General features: G+C 34.0%; 2 protein-coding genes across 3 annotated transcripts; both read right to left on the minus strand.

Annotated features, from left to right (window-relative positions):
* Positions 1–786: 786 nt before the first annotated feature.
* LOC123898275 (B-box zinc finger protein 20-like) lies at positions 787–2,778 on the minus strand. Of its 2 annotated transcripts, none has more exons than XM_045949191.1 (3): positions 2,232–2,322; positions 1,556–2,118; positions 787–1,288 (listed from the first exon to the last, which is right to left on the minus strand). In XM_045949191.1, exons 2-3 carry the CDS (start codon positions 2,054–2,056, stop codon positions 1,022–1,024), a joined length of 768 nt encoding a protein of 255 aa, XP_045805147.1. In that variant the 5' UTR covers positions 2,057–2,118; positions 2,232–2,322; the 3' UTR covers positions 787–1,021. The 2 variants fall into 2 exon arrangements, with proteins under 2 accessions (XP_045805147.1, XP_045805146.1); XM_045949190.1 differs by having other exon boundaries at positions 890–1,288; positions 1,556–1,954; positions 2,232–2,778.
* A 13,986-nt stretch (positions 2,779–16,764) lies between these two features.
* LOC123895432 (dehydrin ERD14) lies at positions 16,765–18,196 on the minus strand. The gene is made up of 2 exons (XM_045945789.1): positions 17,734–18,196; positions 16,765–17,421 (listed from the first exon to the last, which is right to left on the minus strand). Exons 1-2 carry the CDS (start codon positions 18,004–18,006, stop codon positions 17,050–17,052), a joined length of 645 nt encoding a protein of 214 aa, XP_045801745.1. The 5' UTR covers positions 18,007–18,196; the 3' UTR covers positions 16,765–17,049.
* Positions 18,197–23,256: the final 5,060 nt, after the last annotated feature.

Here is a 23,256-nt window from a genome sequence, read left to right on the forward strand (position 1 = left end):
GTTGTTTGGGCTAAAACATATGTTATTAGCTATATAGCATGGTGCCACCAGAGAGTTCGTGATCCCAACTCAGATGCTCATTTTAAACCTTGGGATTTTGTGGTAAACATGCTTTACTCGTTAACCGAAGGAAGGAGATGGATTCTCATACGAGTTGGATGCTCATTTCAATGTGTTGATAACTTGATATTAATTGGGTTGCTCCTCCATCAAAGTTGCTCCGTCTTAAGGATGAGGCGTCGAAAAGTAGTGGTTGTTCGATGGATTATGGAGGTTTACTATGTGATGAGAGGGGTATTTGTATATGTAGTATTGCCAAAAATCTTTGCCAAATAAATGGTACAAATGGACTATGGAGTCCTTTTGTGTAGTGTCGGGGTGATAAGGATGGTATTCTGTGAGATGCAATATTATGCGGAAGATCTAAGATATGTTGAAGAGATCCGGATCCTCTCCTTCTATGTTATGTACATATTTTTTTCTGCACTTGAGAGAATCTTTTCTCCATATCTAAACTAATATTGGGTGTACTATTGATATAGATGGTTTTTTGGACTTTGGCACCATTGAAAATCCAAAAAAATATGTTTATAATATTCAATGGCCTTAAAATTTTATCTTTATCATATTATATTTTAAAACATATATATGAGCAAACAGCCATAATGTCTTTAAATAGTCCACACGCTTATTTTTTGTCTTCACTCTAACTGTGCTATGATAGAGTTGCTATCTATAAAGATCCCAAAAGATCTCTAGTTAGAGTTGCTGAAGAAGATCACAAAGTGACAAAACATTTTTATTAGTACTAAGCATACTACTTAGAGTACCTAAAAATCCTCTAGAAACTCCATAGGAGTAGCTTTAATTTAAGGTTTTGTAAGTTAAGATAAATATGAGACCAAAACAGTAGATATATGAATTTGAAAAACATAGTAGAGAAACAAAAAATGAATTACAAGGAAATGCAGAAAGCAAAATAAAAAGGGATATTTTCCAACAGATTTCTACAAACAGTTAATTATCTAGAGTATTTAGATTTTTTTATGAATGTAGCACCATTTACTGGAACTGTACATCCATAATCTTTCTTCCATTTTGAGTTCCCTTTGTAAGTGTTCACTTTTGGAATTTCTTTAACTCCAACCACTGAACCAATATTAGAAGGAGTGGGAATAATTAGTTGAGCTGATTGAATCTGTGCTAGAGGTACACATGTTACTTGAGGTTGAGGAAATAAAAACTTGCTAGCATTAAGATCTTGGTACTGAAATGCCGAATATTGATTCTGCATAAACAAACACAATTTCAAGTTTGTTAAATCCCATAAGAAGAATTAGTCCTTCAATATTCTCTAAGATACATAATTATAAGATCTTAATAACTATCCTCTAATAGTATTATTTTAAAAAATATCTTCACAAATATTTTAATATTGAAATATCTTAACAACTATCTAATACTTTTTTATAAAACTATTTTAAGTAAGTACATAGTTATAAGTATGTATGATTAATTGATTATATATAATTAAAGAGTGTAGAACAAATTAAACCTTACAGAAACCATTAGGTGGGAATGAAGCATTGAGAAAGTCTTCGAAGCAGTAACCGGGTATTGTTTCAATCAAGTATTCAGAAATGCTGCTTGTTGAAACAGAACCAGTGTCACTAGCCATGTTATCTTCAACCTTGCATGAAGAACTGACATTTTCATTGGAAACTGATCTTGGTATTATGTTTGCTTTTGATGATCTATTAGAGTAGTTTCTGGTTTCAGAGCCAATACTAGTGGATGATGAATCTAGGTCCAAAGAATTGTTTGAAAGCTTCACACCAGAGAGAAGAAACCTGTTATGTTTCTGTGTATGTTCATTTGCTCTATGGATTGGAAGGTCACATTCTCTGCATAGAATCGCTCTGTCTTCTTGGCAAAATAGATATCCACGCCTCTCCTGCAACAAAAACACACACACATTAGAAGAAGCGAAAATTCCATGAGAATGATGAGTAAGGTTTAAAAAAGTTTGAGACTTCGATTTAGGCCGTGGCATCATGGTATTTGATGTTGCTGCGGTCACATTTGATGGTGATTCTTTAAAACATTACTACTCCGGTTCTGAATATAAACAAAAAAACAACTTTCTAGGTTTATTGAATAAAACATGTATCTGAACCATAAAATATATATTCAGAACCGGAGGGAGTAAGTAGTAATTGATATATTCATACTTGGCAAATATCACAAAGAGGGTAGTCTTTGGAATTAAGGTGGACAAGAGGGAAACGAGCATGTTTGGTTGCAAGTTTGTTTGCATGGTGAATAGTATGATCACATCCATTACAAAGAGCAGCTTCATCTGAAGGACAGAATATGGAAGCTTCAGCTTTCTCACAAACATCACACTGGATCTTCATGATCTCTTGCTATAGCAACTAAACAGTTTCTTCTGCTTGATTGCTTGTGTTTGTGTCTATATCTTTTGTTGTTGTCTTCACTCTCCTTTATTTACTTTAACTTTAAGGAGCTTTCTTGAATGGGGTAAGGGAAAGTAAAGGAAAAGGGACAAAAGACTTATGGGCGAATTGGCATTAGGGTCCAGAAACATCAGCTCCCACTAGGCTCACCCTTAAGGAAGGATAGTATTTAGTGTCTTCTGACTTTGAGAGAAACACTTAATAACTCATATGAATGAATTACCTATTTCATAGCTATCTCTTTTTTTCTCTTTCTTTCATAATAAATATGGAGTTTGCAAGTTGTCTATATTTTTGGAAAGAGCAAGTTGGTTGAATATTAATATTAGTATTCTATAGTATAGCACATTAGCTGCTATCACTCTCATTCTGAACTTTGAGGCATGGTCTGCTTTATCTGACTTCCTTTATTCATTCAGAAGCCTCATCAGTCTTCATCTTAACTTATTTAGATAATCACTTTTTCTCTATTCTAAGTAACTACTAAAATAAATGATACTGACCAAACCAGAGAAAGGAGAGTGATGTCACTTGTTTCCCTAAGATTTAATTTCCTTTGTTTTTTTTGACCAGTTGATCAAAGTTTCATTCTTTCCCTTCTATTTAGGAAAGTCCACTAAAGAATTTTCAATTGCTTGATTTTTCACTTCTTTTGGCCAAAGTTTAGGGTTTAGGGCTTAAATCACACAGCTAGCTAATATATTAATTTTAAATGATACCGACTATTAATTTAGATCGGACGATGGAGATTTATAATTGTGTCACGCAAACTACAACAAAGAATCCATTTGTAGAGGGGACCTAGCATGACATATTAATATGATTTTTACCTAAGTTAGGTTGCCTAGAGTTAAAACATTATGGATACCAATTAATATTACACATACAAATATAATAAAATATATAGTAATATAATGTATCAAAATGCAATTTTAATCATGCTCATAATATAGATGTTTAATGATCTCATAAGCCACCGTGTCAAACCTTTTAATCTTTATTGCTAGCTAGTTGATGTATTAAAAAATTTAGTTTATAAGATGATATATAAACGTGGTTGTTGCCTTGCACTGCATCATATTAGTTGGCACTTTGGCTAGATGTGATTGGTACTATTGAAGTACGTACATAATAACCCAAATTTGGAAAGTGCAAGAATGGAAAAGTGATTAAATTAAGAAGTTGGCTTGACTAGACGACAAACAACACTTTTTTTGGGTACTATAGATAGATATGGATGATGATCTCTTTGTGAATCTTTGAACAAAATATTTTATAAGATATACATTTTGTCGGCATTAAAAAGGTATTGACTAGAAGATAAGAAAAGAACATTGCACTTTTGATCATTGCTTATATTTAAATCTTTATTGTAGTTCCAATTCTTCCTCACAACACATGGATTGCAAACTGTTTTTATACATTAAGTGTCTTATCAAAAGTATTTTAAAACCATGTGATACAATTTGCAACTCAAGTCGATGGAGAGTGGGCTCATTGATACTTGGGCGGGGGGGGGTAGGGGTGTGTGCTAATTAAGCACTTTTTAGGTTTCAAATGGGATGGTTATTTAGCACAAACAAGGAGAAAAAAAACTACTCGAAGTATAGTTCAAAAAGAAGAGGACTCAAATTTTGTGTTTGATCTCATTAGAGACTATCTTTTCATTTTCATAAGGATTAGAATTCTAAATGGAACAAATGGGGATGAATTTAGTAGAAGAGAGCTGACTCTAACAAATAACTTGATGAATCAATATTCAAATCACGACTGAAAGATGTGTTCATATTTCGTTTATTCAAATTTATATGGTTACCTCGGTAAACATAAGAAAAACCAAAATATAATATATAATTTAAGATTTGGAGATTCATTAGCGTACTTGGCTAAGCAAAAAGTTTAATTAGATGACAATAGAAGTTGGTTCAGTTAGTAATGAGTTGATTCATTCGTGTAAGGAGGTGAATACATTCTATTAGTATTCTTTGAGTTCTTCATGTTTAGGCCATTTCATTTTCATTTCATCACATATATTATATGTGGAAAAGGTATGGTTATGTATACTAAATTTTATCAACAACAAAAAAGTATGTATACTTAATTAAGTCAAAAAAAAGTATTCATTCCGATTCTATATATAAGAGAAAATTTATTTTCTAGATTCATTGTAAAGTTGATGTATCTAGTCTATAATGTTGTATAGATAATCAACTTTACAATGAATCTAAAATGTAAATTTTTTCTTATATATAGGACCGATCGAGGATGTATACTAAATATGGAGATATTGACCTGCAAAGTTGAAAAAGGATTTCATGGCCCAAAACTTGATGGAACTTGCCTACATTCTGTTTGCTCTTGAGCTTGCATTTTCACGTGTGATGCATAAGTATGACTATGAGGACCATTTACTAATGGGGAGTGTGGACCTCCATCTATTTGTAATGGCTAAACTTAGCCTAATTAATATTAGACCCCATCACTAAGTAACTAGCCAGCTTAGCAACTGTACGTGCTACACCAAGTTGTGTTGTGACAAGCTATGAGTCATATTATATATATTTTAAAAAAATACTATTATCTCAAAATTTTTTTGAACGCCAAAATATTATTAATAATAACCGATCTCTCACAAGACGAACAGAGACTGGGATAAACAGAATTACAAAAAATTTGATGTCAATTAAACCTCTAAACCGACGTCATATTACACATTAAAGTGTTGGTCTATCAAGAGAGATCGTTAGAAGTCTCATATTTGATGAAAATACTTAAGACAATATAGTTCGATATTAACACATATAACGCTCCACAACCCTCCAAACGCCTATGGAGTGAAGTGCTTAAGAGAGGTAAAGAATGGGCATTTAGTGTGAGGCTTCGTTGGCTAAAAGCACATACATTTGGATTTGAGGATTTTAGAATTAATAAACATTTTACTTTCAAACAAAAATAATGTTAAGATTCCTTTTTTCGCGTCTCCCGAGTCTCACACGCGCTTTTCGACCTTCCAATTCTACCCCCTTCGCAACGTAGGGTACGAGTGTGTAAATAACAAAAACTGGAGAAAAAAACAATTCGCATCCTAAGATGCGAACCTTATAAAATAGGGCAAATGAATGATGAGAGATACAAAAATATTAGATTTTATAAGGTTCGCATTCTATGATGCATGTGAACTTTTTTTTCTGCCAGATTTTGCACCTTGAATTTGCTGCTTAAATAGCGAGGGGGATATTTTTGAAATTTCTGAGGCGAACGAGGATTTCCAAGAGAGACGAAAAGAAAAAGTCTAAATGTTAATAGTGTCATTGAATGATAGAATTGTTTGGTATTGATCCACAAATTTCACAAAAAAAAAATTATGAACATTCAAAAGAGCCAAATACTAGTAGATAAGAGTTTTACTTTTGCCATCCTACTGATTACGGGGCGCGCCCTACGAAATTACCAATATACTCATGTACGCTACTTAAGTAGCGGACATCCTCCCAAAACACCCTTAGTGGACGTTATTGAAGGAAAACCGCATTTAAAACAGAGTGTAAAACGCAGCGGAAATTAAAATTTTCCTTCGATGGATCCTTGCGAATGGACATGATCAGGGTTTCGATTATTACCTTTGAAGAACAATTCCTCGATTCTGTATTGATCACAAGAACCGCACGATCGCAGCACCTCTAGCCGGTCCACACGAACAGTTTCCGTTCACCTCTTAGTGCTAGCTGCAAGACGACGGTAGAGGGAGATTTAGTGCGGTTAGGGTTTTAGAGAATATTAGGGTTTCTCTAAAATTCGTATTGTTTTTGTAACACCAGACTGAATTGCATAAGACTCTATTTATAGAACTTCTTATGTTGTCTTCAGGCCAAAGCGGTTATTGGACTTCGCAAGCCCAATAACCTACTGTTACTAATCGCACCCCACTAATAAGTCATACTTATTTCTCCCGTCATTAACTGTCCTTATGTGTGTGACCCTGTAGGTTCCTATGACGTTGGCAATAATATTAATCTCAATATTATAAACAGTGAGCGGTATCTAGCAACACATCACTGCTACCCAAGTCATAAGAATGTCACGTGATCTGACAAACCTTTCGTGATAAATATCTTGTGTATAATTACCCTTTTACCCTTATGTCTATATTGAACACAAGGCATAGTACGTCACCCTTGTTAAGTTCAATATTGGGCCCATAGACATATCTCCTGTTATGTAGGAGGGGTAAATTCCATCTAGGTCACTCATGTCCCTTAGTATGATTCGTGGAATACCCATCAACCAACTTTATAGTCATCCTGTTACGGATAACTTTGAATGGCGACAAAGTACTACACTCCTACATCTAGGGAACATAGTGGTTTCAGGTCGAAGGGTGGAATACACCACTTATCACTATGAGAATATCTTATGACATTTCATAACATACTATGTAGTATTCTCATGGTGGGTCAATCCGATATAAATATTACTCTTAATATTTATATCTATGTGAAGACTTGATAACTCTTTATCTATGATCCGTGAGATGTGATCATCAGTCTACCAACATAATAGTCTCTATGTTTTGATGTTATCCCAATTCACAGCAAAGCTCGACTACAGATGTTTTAAGAATAGTGTTCTTATGTGTAATGGATTCTCACGATTAAGTCACACTTAACATTCCATTCAATGAACTTACTATTCTAGGGACTCTATTATTATTTAACACATAAACATAATAAAGAAAAGCCTTTATTTAATAAGTGAATTATCCAATACAAGTATCATGCAATTATAAATAATTGGCCTCTAGGGCTTACACCAACAATCTCCCACTAGCACTAGAGCCAATCAGGCATACTCCTAATACCTATGCCCCTAGTGTGGCCCTCATGCTTCGGCTGAGCAAGAGGCTTTGTAAGTGGATCAGCAGCATTGTCAAGTGTTGGTACTCTGCATATCTTCACATCTCCTCTATCAATTATTTCTCGAATAAGATGATAGCGCCTGAGTATGTGTTTGGACTTTTGGTGAGATCTAGGTTCCTTAGCTTGTGCGATTGCACCATTGTTGTCACAAAATAATTCAATGGGATCCACAATGCTAGGGAATATGCCAAGTTCAGTAATGAACTTCTTTATCCAAACAGCTTCCTTTGCTGCATTTGATGCAGCGATGAACTCAGCTTCGGTTGTAGAATCAGCAACTGTATCTTGCTTTGAACTCTTCCAGCTCACAGCGCCACCATTTATGCAAAACACATAGCCTGATTGCGACCTAAAGTCATCCCTATCTGTTTGGAAGCTAGCATCAGTGTAACCAATTACATTTAGCTCTTCTTGGCCTCCATATATTAGGAATGAGTCTTTAGTCCTCCTTAAGTATTTAAGGATGTTCTTGACAGCCACCCAATGAGCCTCACCAGGATCAGACTGATAACGGCTTGTTGCGCTTAAGGCATATGAAACATCTGGTCGAGTACATATCATGGCATACATGATAGATCCTATAGCCGATGCATAGGGGATCTTACTCATGCGGTCCCTTTCTTCCTTAGATGAAGGAGACTGTGTCTTTGAAAGACATATGCCATGTTGCATAGGAATGAATCCTTTCTTGGAATCATGCATGTTAAAGCGTCTTAACACTTTATCTATGTATGTACTCTGGCTTAGGCCAAGCAGTTTCTGTGATCTATCTCTATAGATTCTTATTCCTAATATATAGGCTGCTTCACCCAGATCTTTCATAGAAAAGCAATTCCCTAACCAAGTTTTAACTTGTTGCAAGGTAGGGATGTCGTTTCCTATTAGTAATATGTCATCTACATATAATACTAGGAATGCGACTATGCTCCCACTAACCTTCTTGTAAACACAAGGCTCATCTTCATTTTGAATGAATCCGTACTGCTTTACAGTTTCATCAAAACGAAGATTCAAACTTCTGGAAGCTTGCTTCAATCCGTAGATTGATCGCTGTAATTTGCATATCTTTTTGGCTTCTCCTGGAATGCAAAAGCCTTCAGGTTGTGTCATGTACACATCCTCAAGGAGACTCCCATTAAGGAAGGCAGTTTTTACATCCATCTGCCAGATTTCATAATCATAGTATGCAGCGATGACAAGTAAGATCCGAATGGATTTGATCATCGCAACTGGTGAAAATGTTTCATCATAGTCTACCCCATGAATTTGTTTGAAACCTTTAGCAACCAATCGCGCTTTGTAGGTCTGTACCTTTCCATCCATGTCAGTCTTCTTCTTGAAGACCCACTTGCATCCTATGGGTTTGATCCCATCAGGAGCTTCCACCAAGTTCCAAACTTGATTTGTGTACATGGAATCCATTTCAGATTTCATGGCTTCAAGCCACTTCTCAGATTCAGGGCCAGTAATGGCCTCTTGGTAAGTCACAGACTCATCTTGATCCATGAGTAATACATCACCTTGTTCCGATATGAGATATCCATATCTTTCAGGTTCTTGACGTATCCTGTTGGACCTACGTGGTTCTTGTGTTACATGAGCAGGATTCTCTGTCACAACATCTTGTGCATCCTGCTCTTGTTCCTCCATTGGTGTGTCATTACTTTGTGGATCGTGAATTTCTTAAAGATCTACTTTCCTCCCACTGATTCCTTTGGAAACAAAGTCCTTTTCTAGGAATACTCCTGCTCGAGCGACAAACACTTTGCCCTCAGAAGGATTGTAGAAGTGATATCCTTTTGTCTCTTTAGGATATCCCACAAAGAAACACTTGTCAGATTTAGGTTCAAGTTTAGTAGAAATCTGGCGTCTTACATAAACTTCGCAACCCCAAATCTTTAAGTAAGACATATGTGGTTTCTTGCCACTCCACATCTCATATGGTGTCTTTTCAACCGTTTTAGAAGGAACACAGTTAAGTGTATAAGCTGCTGTTAATAGGGCGTGTCCCCAAAAGGAGTTTGGAAGATCAGCGTGACTCATCATAGACCGCACCATGCCCAACAAGGTTCGGTTTCTTCTCTCAGACACACCATTCCATTGTGGTGTTCCAGGAGGAGTGAGTTGGGATAAGATCTCACACTCTTTTAGATGGTCATCAAACTCTAGGCTTAAACACTCACCTCCTCGATCTGATCGAAGGGTTTTGATTTTCTTTCCTAGTTGGTTTTGTACTTCATTTTTAAATTCTTTGAACTTTTCAAAGGATTCCGACTTATGCTTCATTAGGTATACATACCCATATCTACTGTAGTCATCAGTAAATGTGATGAAGTACTGAAAACCTCCTCTAGCATGTGTGTTCAATGGTCCACATACATCAGTATGTATGAGAGCCAAGAGATCACTTGCCCTTTCACCTTTACCAGTGAATGGGGTCTTTGTCATTTTTCCCAATAAGCAAGATCTGCATGTTTCAAAAGATTCATAATCAAATGAATCCAAGAGCCCATCTTTATGGAGCTTGGAAATGCGTTTCTCATTTATATGGCCTAAACGACAGTGCCAAAGGTATGTAGGATTTAACTCATTAGGTTTAATCCTTTTTGTATCAATGTTATAAATTGGCATTTCAAGATCAAGAATATATAATCCATTACTCATTTGTGCTGTGGCATAAAAGATATCATTTAAATAAATGGAGCAACAATTGTTCTTTATTATAAATGAAAAGCCAAGTTTATCCAAACAAGAAACAGAAATAATATTCCTGCTAATGGCAGGTACATAAAAACAGTTCTCTAACTGTATTATTAGTCCACTAGGTAAAGTTAAAGCATAAACTCCTACAGCTACTGCGGTCACTCTTGCTCCATTTCCCACTCGTAGGTCGACTTCACCTTTAGCCAATCCTCTACTCTTTTGCAGCCCCTGCACATTAGTACAAATGTGAGAACCACATCCGGTATCTAATACCCATGTAGAAGAAGTAGATAAATTAATTTCAATAACAAAGATACCTGCTGAATTGGAGCTCTCTACTCCATTCTTTTTATCTTCCAGATATTTTGGGCAGTTCCTCTTCCAATATCCAGTCTTGTTACAGTGGAAGCACCTACCCTCCTTTGCAACTCCCCCAGTGGGCTTCAAAACTTTAGGGGTAGGTTTGGGTTTGGCAACTTCCTTGCCCTTCCCTTTGCCTCCCTTCCCTTTGTTGCCCTTCCCTTTGTTTCCATTGCCAATCATAAGAACATGGTTGGACTTCCCTTTTGTTTTCATGTTCTGCTCAGCTTGCCTCAACATGCCTAGCAGTTGTGGCAGAGTTTTCTCCATGTCCGACATGGTGAAGTTCAGAACAAACTGATTAAAACTCTCCGACAACGATTGTAGGATCAGATCAGTTGCAAGCTCATTTCCGAGTGGAAATCCCAATTTTTCTAAGTTCCCCACATACCCAATCATCTTGAGTACATGTGGACTTACTAGAGATCCCTCAGATAGCTTGGCTGAAAACAGGACTTTGGAAACCTCAAACCTCTCAATCCTGGCTTGCTCTTGGTAGAGCGTCTTCAAGTGTTCGATCATATCGAACACATTCATGTCCTCATGTTGCTTCTGAAGCTCAGAGGTCATGGTAGCCAGCATGAGGCACTTTGCATCCATGGCATCATCAAGACGCTTCTGATAAGCATCCCTTTGAGCCTTAGGAGCATTGGCCGCAGGTTCATCCTCAGGGTTAGGTTGGGGTTCCTCAATAGCATACAGCTTTTTCTCGTGCATGAGGACTATCCTCAAGTTACGATGCCAATCAAGAAAATTTGTCCCAGATAATTTCTCTTTGTCAAGAATGCTTCGCAAAATGTTGTTTGAAGTATTGGTGTTTGACATGGTGATCTACAATTGTAAAAGTGAAAATATAAGTATTGAACAATTTTAATACATATTTAATTAGGCATTTAATTAAACATGTGCTCCCACTATTTTACTCAAAACAAATGACCCTCGACATTTGATTCGGAAAATCCCGTTGGAAGATTTTCTAGTGAGAATGAGATCCATATTTCACTTCGTTTTAAGTCAGCGTTGGGCTGATTACACAAAATTTAGTTATTTAGGTAGGAAACTCCTTTCCAATTGTATCTCATACAACTCTCATATGCTTTCTATTGGGTGAATAACGCTTATTCTAATCCATCACATGGAATAACCCAATACTTGCTTCTAAAGTCATATAATCTTATTATATTTTCTTTAGTTAAGTTAGACCCATTAAATAGCGATCGGATAAACAAATTACCTCACCGCAACTTATCAATATTGACAATACACTTCGCGTTGGCAAAACCTACATTGATCGATATTGATCTTGAAGGGCGCTATTCGTTGGAAAGCGATAAAATTTAATATTAATTCCTCTGAGGGCTTTTATAATTAATTTGATCTCACCTTACCACGGCTTACATACAATGACGTCACTCCATACATAACATGCATCAACATACATAATATAATAAAGTGACATGGTTATGGCCCCTAGCGTGATTGTTCCCTCAAGCCAATGAGAGAACCTATGCTATATCTAAGAACGATCTATACTTCTCCAAGATAGATCTTCATTGCTGTCCTTCCTGTCCTATTTGCTAATCTTATATTACATCACTACAAGAAACTCGTGTTCATACGAGGGAGTGAGATGAGAAAAGAAATTACATCAAGAGAATATAAGAGAGGCACGACACGCAGGCCGTATTTAAAATCCCAAATAAAACGAAAAGAAGAACTAAGGCCATAACCATTCATCATGCAACTTTAATAACAATTAACACATAATTTATTATTGTTAAATTAGTCCAATTAATAAAATACCATGATTGATCACCTTACGCAGAGTTAGCCGGGGGTTCCGCTGCCCGGTCAGCGGACAGTGAATCCTAATCGCACCAACACTTGATGCTTCAGATATAAACCCTATAGCCGCACTCTGTTTGTATAACAACACAACCTTTGTATTGTTACAAACCCTAATACAGTAATCATTCATCAAAACGTTTCAGGATTTTGTTCATCACAGACGATTGGATATATGATGCTTCACCAGTTATCGGTTCTGAAGCTCACGCTCACAATCATCCATGCTCACGACAATCACTTAAAACTTTCAATGAACAATATGTTCTGTTTATATAACAACACAACACTTGTATTGTTATAAACCCCAATACAACGACCATTCATCAAAACGTTTCAGGACTGCTAGTTCTAGATGAACGATCGGATATATGATGCTTCACCATAAACGGTTCCGAAGCTCACGCTCACAATCATCCAAATTAAACGTCAATCACTTAAACATTCGAATGAATGACACGATCAGTGTATCACATACACCGACGCGTCGTATCAGAATTATATATCACATATATATTTTAAAATGGATCAATCAAATTTTATTAATCCTAGTTATTATTATTATTATTAATACCGATTCAAAACCATATTAATAAAACAGTAATAAGCAACAAACCGATTCATGGTTTCACAAGTGGCTCTGATACCACTGAAGGAAAATCGCATTTAAAACAAAGTGTAAAACGCAGCGGAAATTAAAATTTTCCTTCGATGGATCCTTGTGAATGGACATGATCAGGGTTTCGATTATTACCTTTGAAGAACAATTCCTCGATTCTGTATTGATCACAAGAACCGCACGATCGCAGCACCTCTAGCCGGTCCACACGAACAGTTTCCGTTCACCTCTTAGTGCTAGCTGCAAGACGACGGTAGAGGGAGATTTAGTGCGGTTAGGGTTTTAGAGAATATTAGGGTTTCTCTAAAATTCGTATTGTTTTTGTAACACCAGACTGAATTGCATAAGACTCTATTTATAGAACTTCTTATGTTGTCTTCAGGCCAAAGCGGTTATTGGACTTCGCAAGCCCAATAACCTACTGTTACTAATCGCACCCCATTAATAAGTCATACTTATTTCTCCCGTCATTAACTGTCCTTATGTGTGTGACCCTGTAGGTTCCTATGACGTTGGCAATAATATTAATCTCAATATTATAAACAGTGAGCGGTATCTAGCAACACATCACTGCTACCCAAGTCATAAGAATGTCACGTGATCTGACAAACCTTTCGTGATAAATGTCTTGTGTATAATTACCCTTTTACCCTTATGTCTATATTGAACACAAGGCATAGTACGTCACCCTTGTTAAGTTCAATATTGGGCCCATAGACATATCTCCTGTTATGTAGGAGGGGTAAATTCCATCTAGGTCACTCATGTCCCTTAGTATGATTCGTGGAATACCCATCAACCAACTTTATAGTCATCCTATTACGGATAACTTTGAATGGCGACAAAGTACTACACTCCTACATCTAGGGAACACAGTGGTTTCAGGTCGAAGGGTGGAATACACCACTTATCACTATGAGAATATCTTATGACATTTCATAACATACTATGTAGTATTCTCATGGTGGGTCAATCCGATATAAATATTACTCTTAATATTTATATCTATGTGAAGACTTGATAACTCTTTATCTATGATCCGTGAGATGTGATCATCAGTCTACCAACATAATAGTCTCTATGTTTTGATGTTATCCCAATTCACAGCAAAGCTCGACTACGGATGTTTTAAGAATAGTGTTCTTATGTGTAATGGATTCTCACGATTAAGTCACACTTAACGTTCCATTCAATGAACTTACTATTCTAGGGACTCTATTATTATTTAACACATAAACATAATAAAGAAAAGCCTTTATTTAATAAGTGAATTATCCAATACAAGTATCATGCAATTATAAATAATTGGCCTCTAGGGCTTACACCAACAGTTATAATTTTCAAATTTTCATTTTTGTAACTTAAGTAGCGGAAGGGTAAAAAAGAAAATTCATAGGGCGGATGAGTAACCAGTAGGGTGGCAAAAATAAATCTCAGTAAATAAAGAACCGTATTGTTAAGCCCAAAATAATAGAAGTTCAGATAAACAAAAGTTTTTCTTTATACCCACAACTTGCGTTTCTATCACAACCCCCCACCCCACCCTCGCCCCCCCCCCCCCACCCCCCACCCACCACACACACACACACACACACACAATTTTCTAAAGTTCCCAGTAAGATTCATTGTTATACATTAAAAGTGTAAAAGTACATCTAATTAATTACATGTTAGTTCCACTTTCAGGAAAACTCATTTCTATTGTCTGAAACAAAAAATACGTTTAGAAGATTTAAAATTTTACCTTTTTAACGTGGATTTTCTACACTACAATTCTTTTCCATATTAGACATATACTGTATATATTAGGGCGCCATATATTAGTACTACACAACATTTAAACGTAACATGTAAGCTTCCTTTGTTATAATTATTAGAGAGCATATTGAGACACTCTTGCTTTTATACTTTTATTTGTCTCTATGGTTATGACTTATTATCCTCAAACGTTGTTGAGATGTTACTCTTCAAAAGTTCCATGTGGCAAATACAAGTTATCATTTCATTTGTCATAAAAATAATTGAATTTACAAAATTTCATTCAATTATTTGTTTGATCAAAGAAAAATGTTTAAGCCACTAGATTCGATCTAGTGATAAGAGATTTAGATAGTATGCTATGAGTTCAATCTTCAACTGAATTGTATACAATTTTTTATTTACAAATAAAATAGTTAAAATAAGGATAAAAAGAAATACAAGAGAAGTGATTTAAAAAACTTGGGGGTGTGGTTGTCACCATAATTTGATAAAAAAAAAATAGTCCGCATCCTATGCGAACCTAATAAAATAAGGACGAATGAAGAGTGAGAGATACGAAAAATATTAGATTTTATAAGGTTCGCATCCTAGGAACTGAGTTTTTTTTTCTAGATTTTTAGCTCTCTGAGTTCGTTACTTAAATAACGAGGGGGATTTTTTGAAATTTTCGGGAGTGAACGGGGACTTCAAGGAGGCGCGAAAAGGAAGAGTCTTATAATTTTTTTTCTATTACTTTTGGACAATTATGAGTGATCTAAAAGAGAATTGAGCTTGGCTGTATGTTTTTGTAGTATTGAGATTGAGTCGCCCGATTCTCAATTTGTGGTTTCCTTAGTTTTGGAGGACTTTTCAATGAGACATTTTTGTTACAATGAATACTCTGATACACATCTTATTTGAATTTACATATCTAAATAAAAAATTTATCGAAGAATTTAACTTTTGCTACATTATAGTTTCTTTGTACTACAATTATGTTACTTAAGCTTTCCCATTACAAATAGTCTCAAAATGTGCATGGTGATGTCAACTAAACACACATTCTTTTTCCAAATTTTTCCTTTGTCTAATGATATGATCAAATTTATGTTTTTGCTTTCTCGGTGTGGTTAATTTAATCGGTGAGAAAGAATGTGTTAATAGCAAGATAGCAAGATCCAATGTTGAACCTCCGGAATTTTCTCATTTAGCATCTTAACTCATACCAATAAGTTAATCTTCAAAGACCATTTTTATTCACACACAAAAAAGTAATTAAAAGTAAAAACAGTTGGCAAAGATAAATAATTTGTGAGGTCTTTAAGTGGGGCTATAAAGTTAGGAATCAACAACAGCTAGTCAACACTCAACAACATTCATCATATGTGTCTTATAGGTAGGGCCATAGCAGCATAAAATATTTGCCAGAAAAAGAAGAAGATGATGATCGAAGTTCATGGAAGCCACTTCTGGTAGTAATTAACTACTTGGGAAGTACGGAAAATCTTTGAATTGTTATGCTTTGCTTATGCTACTCTTTAATTAATTTGGTATAGGAGTGATGTTTTTTTTGATAACAACGCTATGTGCTTATGAAATAAAATGAATAGTAGAACCTTATATAAATATGTGTGCTTAGTGTTTACGTAAAATAAAATTAGAAGAACCTTATAAATATGTGTGCTTAGTGCTTACATAAGATAAAATTAGAAAAATATAATACTTTATAAATAAACTATTTTTAAAACAAATTTCAGCCACAACAATTGCTTAAATACACATTCGCGTAGCTGGAAAAGCTAAAGGGTTATCCGGTCAAATTTTAGTACAATTACTTGAAATGCGTCTGGATAACATAATTTTTCAATTGGATATGACTTCAACTATTTCTCAAGCTCGTCAATTAGTTAACCACATACATGTTGTTAACTTAAAAATATGAATGATTGTTTCAAAAGATAAAGGTAAGTGAAATGTTACATACGGTCTGGTGCTTCTTTTCCTTTTTTATTAAAGTGATTGTGTTCTTTATAAGATAAATTAAAATGATCAAATATTGTTTCATTACATTGTAAAAAACAAATCATAAATATGAAGATTGAACTTCTGCTTCACAAACATAATACATTATTATTCATTACATAATTTCTTTTGATACACCGATTTTTTTTTTCAATCTAAGAAAAGAGAAAAGAAACCCAAACAAGTTTTCTTTTCTATGTAGTACACAAAAACAAATAAGTACCACATGCATATATCATCAAGAAAGAAATTAACACAAAATAAAACCACAATTAGGCCTTGATGAAATCAATTAATTAAACAAAGCAAGCACACCCCCCATCCAAAGCCACAAAACACCACAATTGATCAATCAGATCAGAAAAGCCTAATGAGATGTAGTCTCATCCTTGTGATGATCTGGATCAGTAGTAGCCTTAGCATGATAACCAGGAATCTTCTCTTTGATCTTCTCCAAAATACCCTTCTTCTCACCTTGATCATGACTAGTTGTTGTTGTCTCTGTTGGAACAGGAGCAACAACAGGTGGAGGAGGAGTTGTTACATCCTCTGTTTTCTTGTGTCCTGGAAGCTTATCCTTAATTTTTTCAAGGAAACCTTTCTTCTCCTCAGTACCTACTGTTGTTCCATCAACAACCTCAACTTTCTCAACTGGCACTGATGTGTCCTCTTTCTTCTCCTTCTTTTCCTTCTTCTTCTTTTTCCTCTTCTCACCGTTTTCATCTTCCTCTTCGCTCGACTATATATATATATATATATCCACGCATCAAAACAATTCATTAGTTTTTGTATCAGACAAACAGACATAACGAATCAAAGCGACAAGAACTGAATTTCAATAAATACTAATAAGGCCACTCTGCCACTTACAAGGACCGCAATTTTTTTTTTTTTTTAGATTTATTGAATATCTAATGTATGATGTGTCTGTCTTTAATATAGATCAGATACATCACTTATAAAAATAAAATAAGTACGCTCACTATCATCAATATATGATCATATTTAATTAAGAAGATTAAGAAAATGATGAAAGGAAAAAAGTACTTACAGAGCTTGAGGAACTGTCAGATCGGTGAAGTTTCTCTAAGAGGCTGGTGTGTTTCTTTTCACCTTGATCTTCTTCAACTTTGGTCTCTGATGGTGCTTCATACAAAGTCACCTTGTGACTAAAATCAGTGTTGATGTCCTCTTCTTGAGGCTTATGTTCTTCATCCTTTTTCTTACCACCAAGAAAATCAAAAACACCTCTGTCTTTGATCTCTGTCTCAGAGTTTGTGGTGCTAGTGGTCTCCTCGTATTTGTTCTGATTCTCCTCAGCCATGATGATAACTATGCAAACAAGATTATTGATCGATACAATGGAATATGAATGACACTACGAAAGGTAAAGTAAAGTATATGAGATTATGATGAAAGTGTTGTTTGCTCGCTCGCTGTTTTGGTTTATGGAAATCAAAGAGATGGGATGGCACTTTATAGTAGTTCACTACTACACATAATGACACGCATTACCCGCTATTAAGATTAGGGGTGCTCAAATCAAAACCAATCCAAATAAAAACTGAAAATCGATCCAAAAAAATCGAAAACCGCAAAAAACCGAAGTTTTTTTGGATGTGTTTGGATGTTCTTTTGTGAAAACCGCTGGATCGGATCGGATTTCGGATTGATTTCTTAAAACCGATCCAAACCGCATACATATATTTTAATATTTATTTATCTTTTTATCAGTATAAATATATATATTGCATTAACCTTTTTTTTTTCATTTTAAATTTTGTTAATTAATTTAATCTATTTTAAATTTTGTTAATACTATATGTTAGTTTAATTTAATCTTTTTTTTTTTTTACTTTTTATATGTTTCGAATATAATTGGTAATTGTCATTCCAAAATATTAATTTTCAATATATATTTTACATCAAACTTAATATTTATTTTGTCAAAAATGGCAAACTATTATTTTGTAGCATTTTTTATAATATTTATATTTATTAAAAAAAATTACAATTTATAATTTGGATATCCAAAAACCGATCCAAATTAAACCGCATAATATTAGATCGGATTGGATCGGATTTTTTTTATTTGTCATCCAAAATCGAACCAAACCGCAAATGAATTTATTTTTCGATCGGATGAGTTTTTGCCTCAAAACCGATCCAAACCGAACCGCAAACACCCCTAATTAAGATTACTAATCAAGATTAAGATAATCGTAAAATTTAAAAGGACATGTAGCTGACGTGTAGATTAAGTTAAAGAAGGAAGATGAAATGTGTTTAGTTTAGTCACGCTCCTACAACTTCACACGCTTCAATTATTTGCCATCAATGCAGATATTTATTTCTACATTATAATGTATTGGATTGGATTAGATTAAATAAATCACGGAGTATATGATAAGGTAGTTTCAAGAGGGTATATTGGATTAAGATTTTGAAAGATAATTTTTGCATAAAAAAGTCTTGTGAATTTTAAAAGATTGTGCATGATTTTAATGACTTTTAGGATTTTAAAAGATTATTAAGATTTGTAATTTGAATTTCAATGGATTTATATGGTAAGATTTTATAGTATTTGAAAGACTTTATGGATTTATTGGATTTTAAAAGGCATTGAATTTTAAATTAAATGCAGCAATTTTGTTTAAAAAAATCCCAAATTTTTCTCTTTTTTGTTATCAGTAGGTTTTTTTTTTTTTTTTTATCAAAGATGGAGTCATGAAGGTTCTCTATCGGTACTCTCAGTTTTGACAGTGGAAGAAGGCATGAACATCATTCATAATGGGTATTTAATAGATTTTTTTTATTGATGATGGAGTTACTAATATAAAGGTGACACTATCTATAGTAGCAGAGCAACCATGAAGAGAAAACGTGATAGAGAGGTAAGGAGAAAATAAGCGATGATAAAAAACATGAGATAATCAAGAAACGTGAAATAGAAACATGAGGGGAGGTGAAAGAAATAAAAAAAAATGAGAATCCATGGAAATCTTATGATATGAGTAAAAACTCTTTTTAGCTCAAAATTCACTAAAAAGTCCATCAAAATCCATTAAAATCCTATTTTTTAAACAATCCATCGAAATTAGAATACTTTTCAATACCACTAGACTTTTTGTAAGTTGTAAAGAGTCTTGATTGAATACCACTAGATTTTTTTAAAGTCTTTTAAAATCTTAATTGAATACCACTAGAAAAGTTTTTTAAAATCCTAATTGAATACCACGAGATTTTGTCATCATAAACAAGTCTTTTAAAATTCCTTGAAATCCTAATTGAATACACCCCCCTTAATCTATAGTGATAACTGATATGTTTATTATTTGACCTTATTTATCAGATTGATCGCGTTGATTGACTACTTCCGACCGATGTGAGACTCCAAATTAAGTTCATGAAGACTAATTTAATTTGCACATGAAAATGGATAACAAAGTGAAACAATAAAATGAATTTGTGAGATGATTAATTGTCGAGACTAGAGCGAGTGAGACAATAGCGAAGATGGAAGGAAAAGAGGAAAAGAAGAGGGAGACACGGAGTTACAAGTGATCTGTACTGACACGAATGAGAAAGGAACACGTGGACGAATAACGTGGGGAGGAGGTGTCTTGTGGGACCGGAAAAGGTCGGCCTGGGGTTTTGTTTGAAATGTCGGCCCGGATGTATGTAGTAGGGCTGGGCACAACCGACCCAATCCGATTGAAACCGTTCGGCCCAAACCGAAACAGAGCATTCGGGTCGGTTTCTGTGAAACCGCGGATTGGAATTGTGTAAACCGTGGATATTAAGGCATTGAATGGGTGGTTTACGGTTGGAAGGTTTCGGCCCATCGCAAACCGAAACCGAACCGTTATTAATTTATTATTATTATTAATTATTAATTATTATCAAGCATATAGCTACTAACAGCATAATCATTTAAAAAAATAAGTAATTAAAAATTTAGACCAAAGATTTAGACAAGATATTTGGATAAAAAAATAGAAAATAATGGGCTAAGAATATGGCTAAGTTTAAAGGCCCTGAAATTGGGGAAAAAACGTTTGGACAAAAAATGACACAAGTAACCTGCAATTATATTGGGCCAATTTTAATTAAAAATTTGAGAAAAACAAAATTTTTTAAAAATGGTTTAAACCGTTGAACCGAACCGAAACCGAGTCAATCCGAGAAACCATAAACCGACCAAACCGAGTATTTAATTGGTTCAATATGGTTATGCATATGTCACCCATCGGTTCGACTGGTTCTAAGGTTTGAGCCCGAAACCGAACCGAACCGAACCGATGCCCAGCCCTAGTATGTAGCACATAATAACAGAGTATATTAATCAAAATAATTTATATAGGTCGGTGTCTTGGGGGGTACCCGTGGCAGTGGTGGAGATGCAGAATAACCATGTTTTCGTCAGACAGGGACGTTGTTTTTAGCTTCTTCTTGTGGTGATCATGATACTTGTCCATTCCAATACGCTCTCTTTTCTTTTCTTGTAGCCATGGAGTCATGGACGGTTTAGATATTATACTTTGCTTTATCATAACATATAATACAATACATTGAACGTACAATAATTAAATTAAAGTGATCAATAAGATTCTCCTAAGATAAAGTTAAATTGGTCACCCGATCGTTAGTTGATTTGGTAGTGATTGACTCTGAATTTGGTAGGAAGAATCACGGTTCAATTATTTTAGTGGAAACAATTTTTTTTGGTAAATTTTACTTACTTCATGAAAATCAGAGTTCAGTAGCTAAAAAAGTACTACTAATTAAGTGATTAAGATTGCGCTCCATTAAAAAAAAACACATAAGAAATTTGATAACGTTTAGAAAAAAATCACTTTTTTTTTATATAAATAATTATTTTTAATTGTTTTGCATCTGTTTGTTATAGATTTTTAAAATAATCATAAGCTAAAAATAATCAGAAAACAGCTAAAAATGAGAAGCTACTAAGAGTAGCTTATAAAATAAAAAAAAAAAATTAGAGGAAAAAGAAAATAAATGTTAAAAAAAGAAAGTTATTTGTAATTAAAAAAATCACTTTTATAAGTTATATCCAAATAAATTAAAATTATTTTATTTAAAAAAATGATTTTTATTGTAATAAACACACACAAAGTAAATTTAACTTTTCTAAAAATTAATCTATAAATTATTTTACATCAAAATCACTATTTTCTTAATCTGTAACAAACGAACCCTTAGATATAAGGGATGTTTTGTATATATATAAGGGATCAAATTACATGTTAAACAATTAAATGTGAAAATATTTGTTTTAAAAGTTGTACAGTTGTACATTCAACTTTTAAAACTTTTAAAAACAATTTTTTCTTAATATAAAATTTCTATTTCCGAGTTTCTTAACGTGTACTATTAAAACACTAGTTGGTTTGATGAGAATCGCGGAGCGGTTGGAACATATCATGGTTGAACTCATATATATTTATAAATCCGACAGTTTTCATCTTACAAGTCAATTTTTAAAATTGAGTTAAACTTAAATTTTAATGAGTTAAAATTGACAATTTTTGTATAAAATAATGTGTATTTGCAAATTTGATAAATATTTGATTTATATTCTTTAAACAATATCCTTAACACATAGTTTTTTTTTAGAAAGACACTTGTTAGTAATATACCCTTAATTTAACGTCCAGTGGTGTATAGAATAGGATAATTATATTAAGTGAAACAAAATTATAGAAAACACTACCCAAAAAAATGAATGAATTTCTGTAAAATAAATCGATGAATTTAATTTGTATATACTCGAATATACATGCGAGCTATGTTCCTTTACATTGTTATTTTGAAAAGAAAAAAAGTTGAATTTTGTTACCTTTGATATAATATTTGTTTTAAAGGTATACTTTTATTTATTTTAACCCATTTTTTGAATCGGTCTTTTAATTATAATTTTTTCAAATAGTTCTTTAAGTTTTTTTTCTATAGGATCGTAATGTACGCTGCATCCCAAACAAACATATTATAAAAAAGGATAAATGCTTATTTACCCCCTGCAAAATCAGAGATTTTTTGTTTACCCCCAGTGCAGATTTTTTTATGTTTACCCCCTGCAATGTCAAGATTTTTTCATTTTGCCCCCTAGATAGACAAGTGGGCATCTGACTGTGCATCTTTGCTGACATGGCAAAATGAAAAAATCTTGACATTGTAGGGGGTAAACGGGAAAAAAATTCGCGCAGAGGGGTAAATGAAAAATCCTTAATTTTGCAGGGGGTAAATAGACATTTACCCTATAAAAAATAATGTTACGATATAAGTTTTTAATAAAATATGCATATTATAGTTTGGAGTTTGGGATTTAGGATTTGGGGTTTGGAGTTTGTGATTAGGGTTTAAAGTTTGGGGGTTTTAGGATTGAGGGTTTGGAGCTTAGAGTTTCGGGTTAGGATTTGAAGTTTGTGGTTTAGGATTTAGTGTTTGATTTGGGGTTTGAAGTTTAGAGTTTGAGGTTTAGGATTTGAAGTTTGTGGATTGGGATTTAGGGTTTAAGATTTAGTGTTTGTTGTTTAGGGTTTAAAATTTAGGA

Source organism: Trifolium pratense, linkage group LG7 (assembly GCF_020283565.1).
Source record: "Trifolium pratense cultivar HEN17-A07 linkage group LG7, ARS_RC_1.1, whole genome shotgun sequence".
Taxonomy (NCBI): Eukaryota; Viridiplantae; Streptophyta; class Magnoliopsida; order Fabales; family Fabaceae; genus Trifolium; species Trifolium pratense.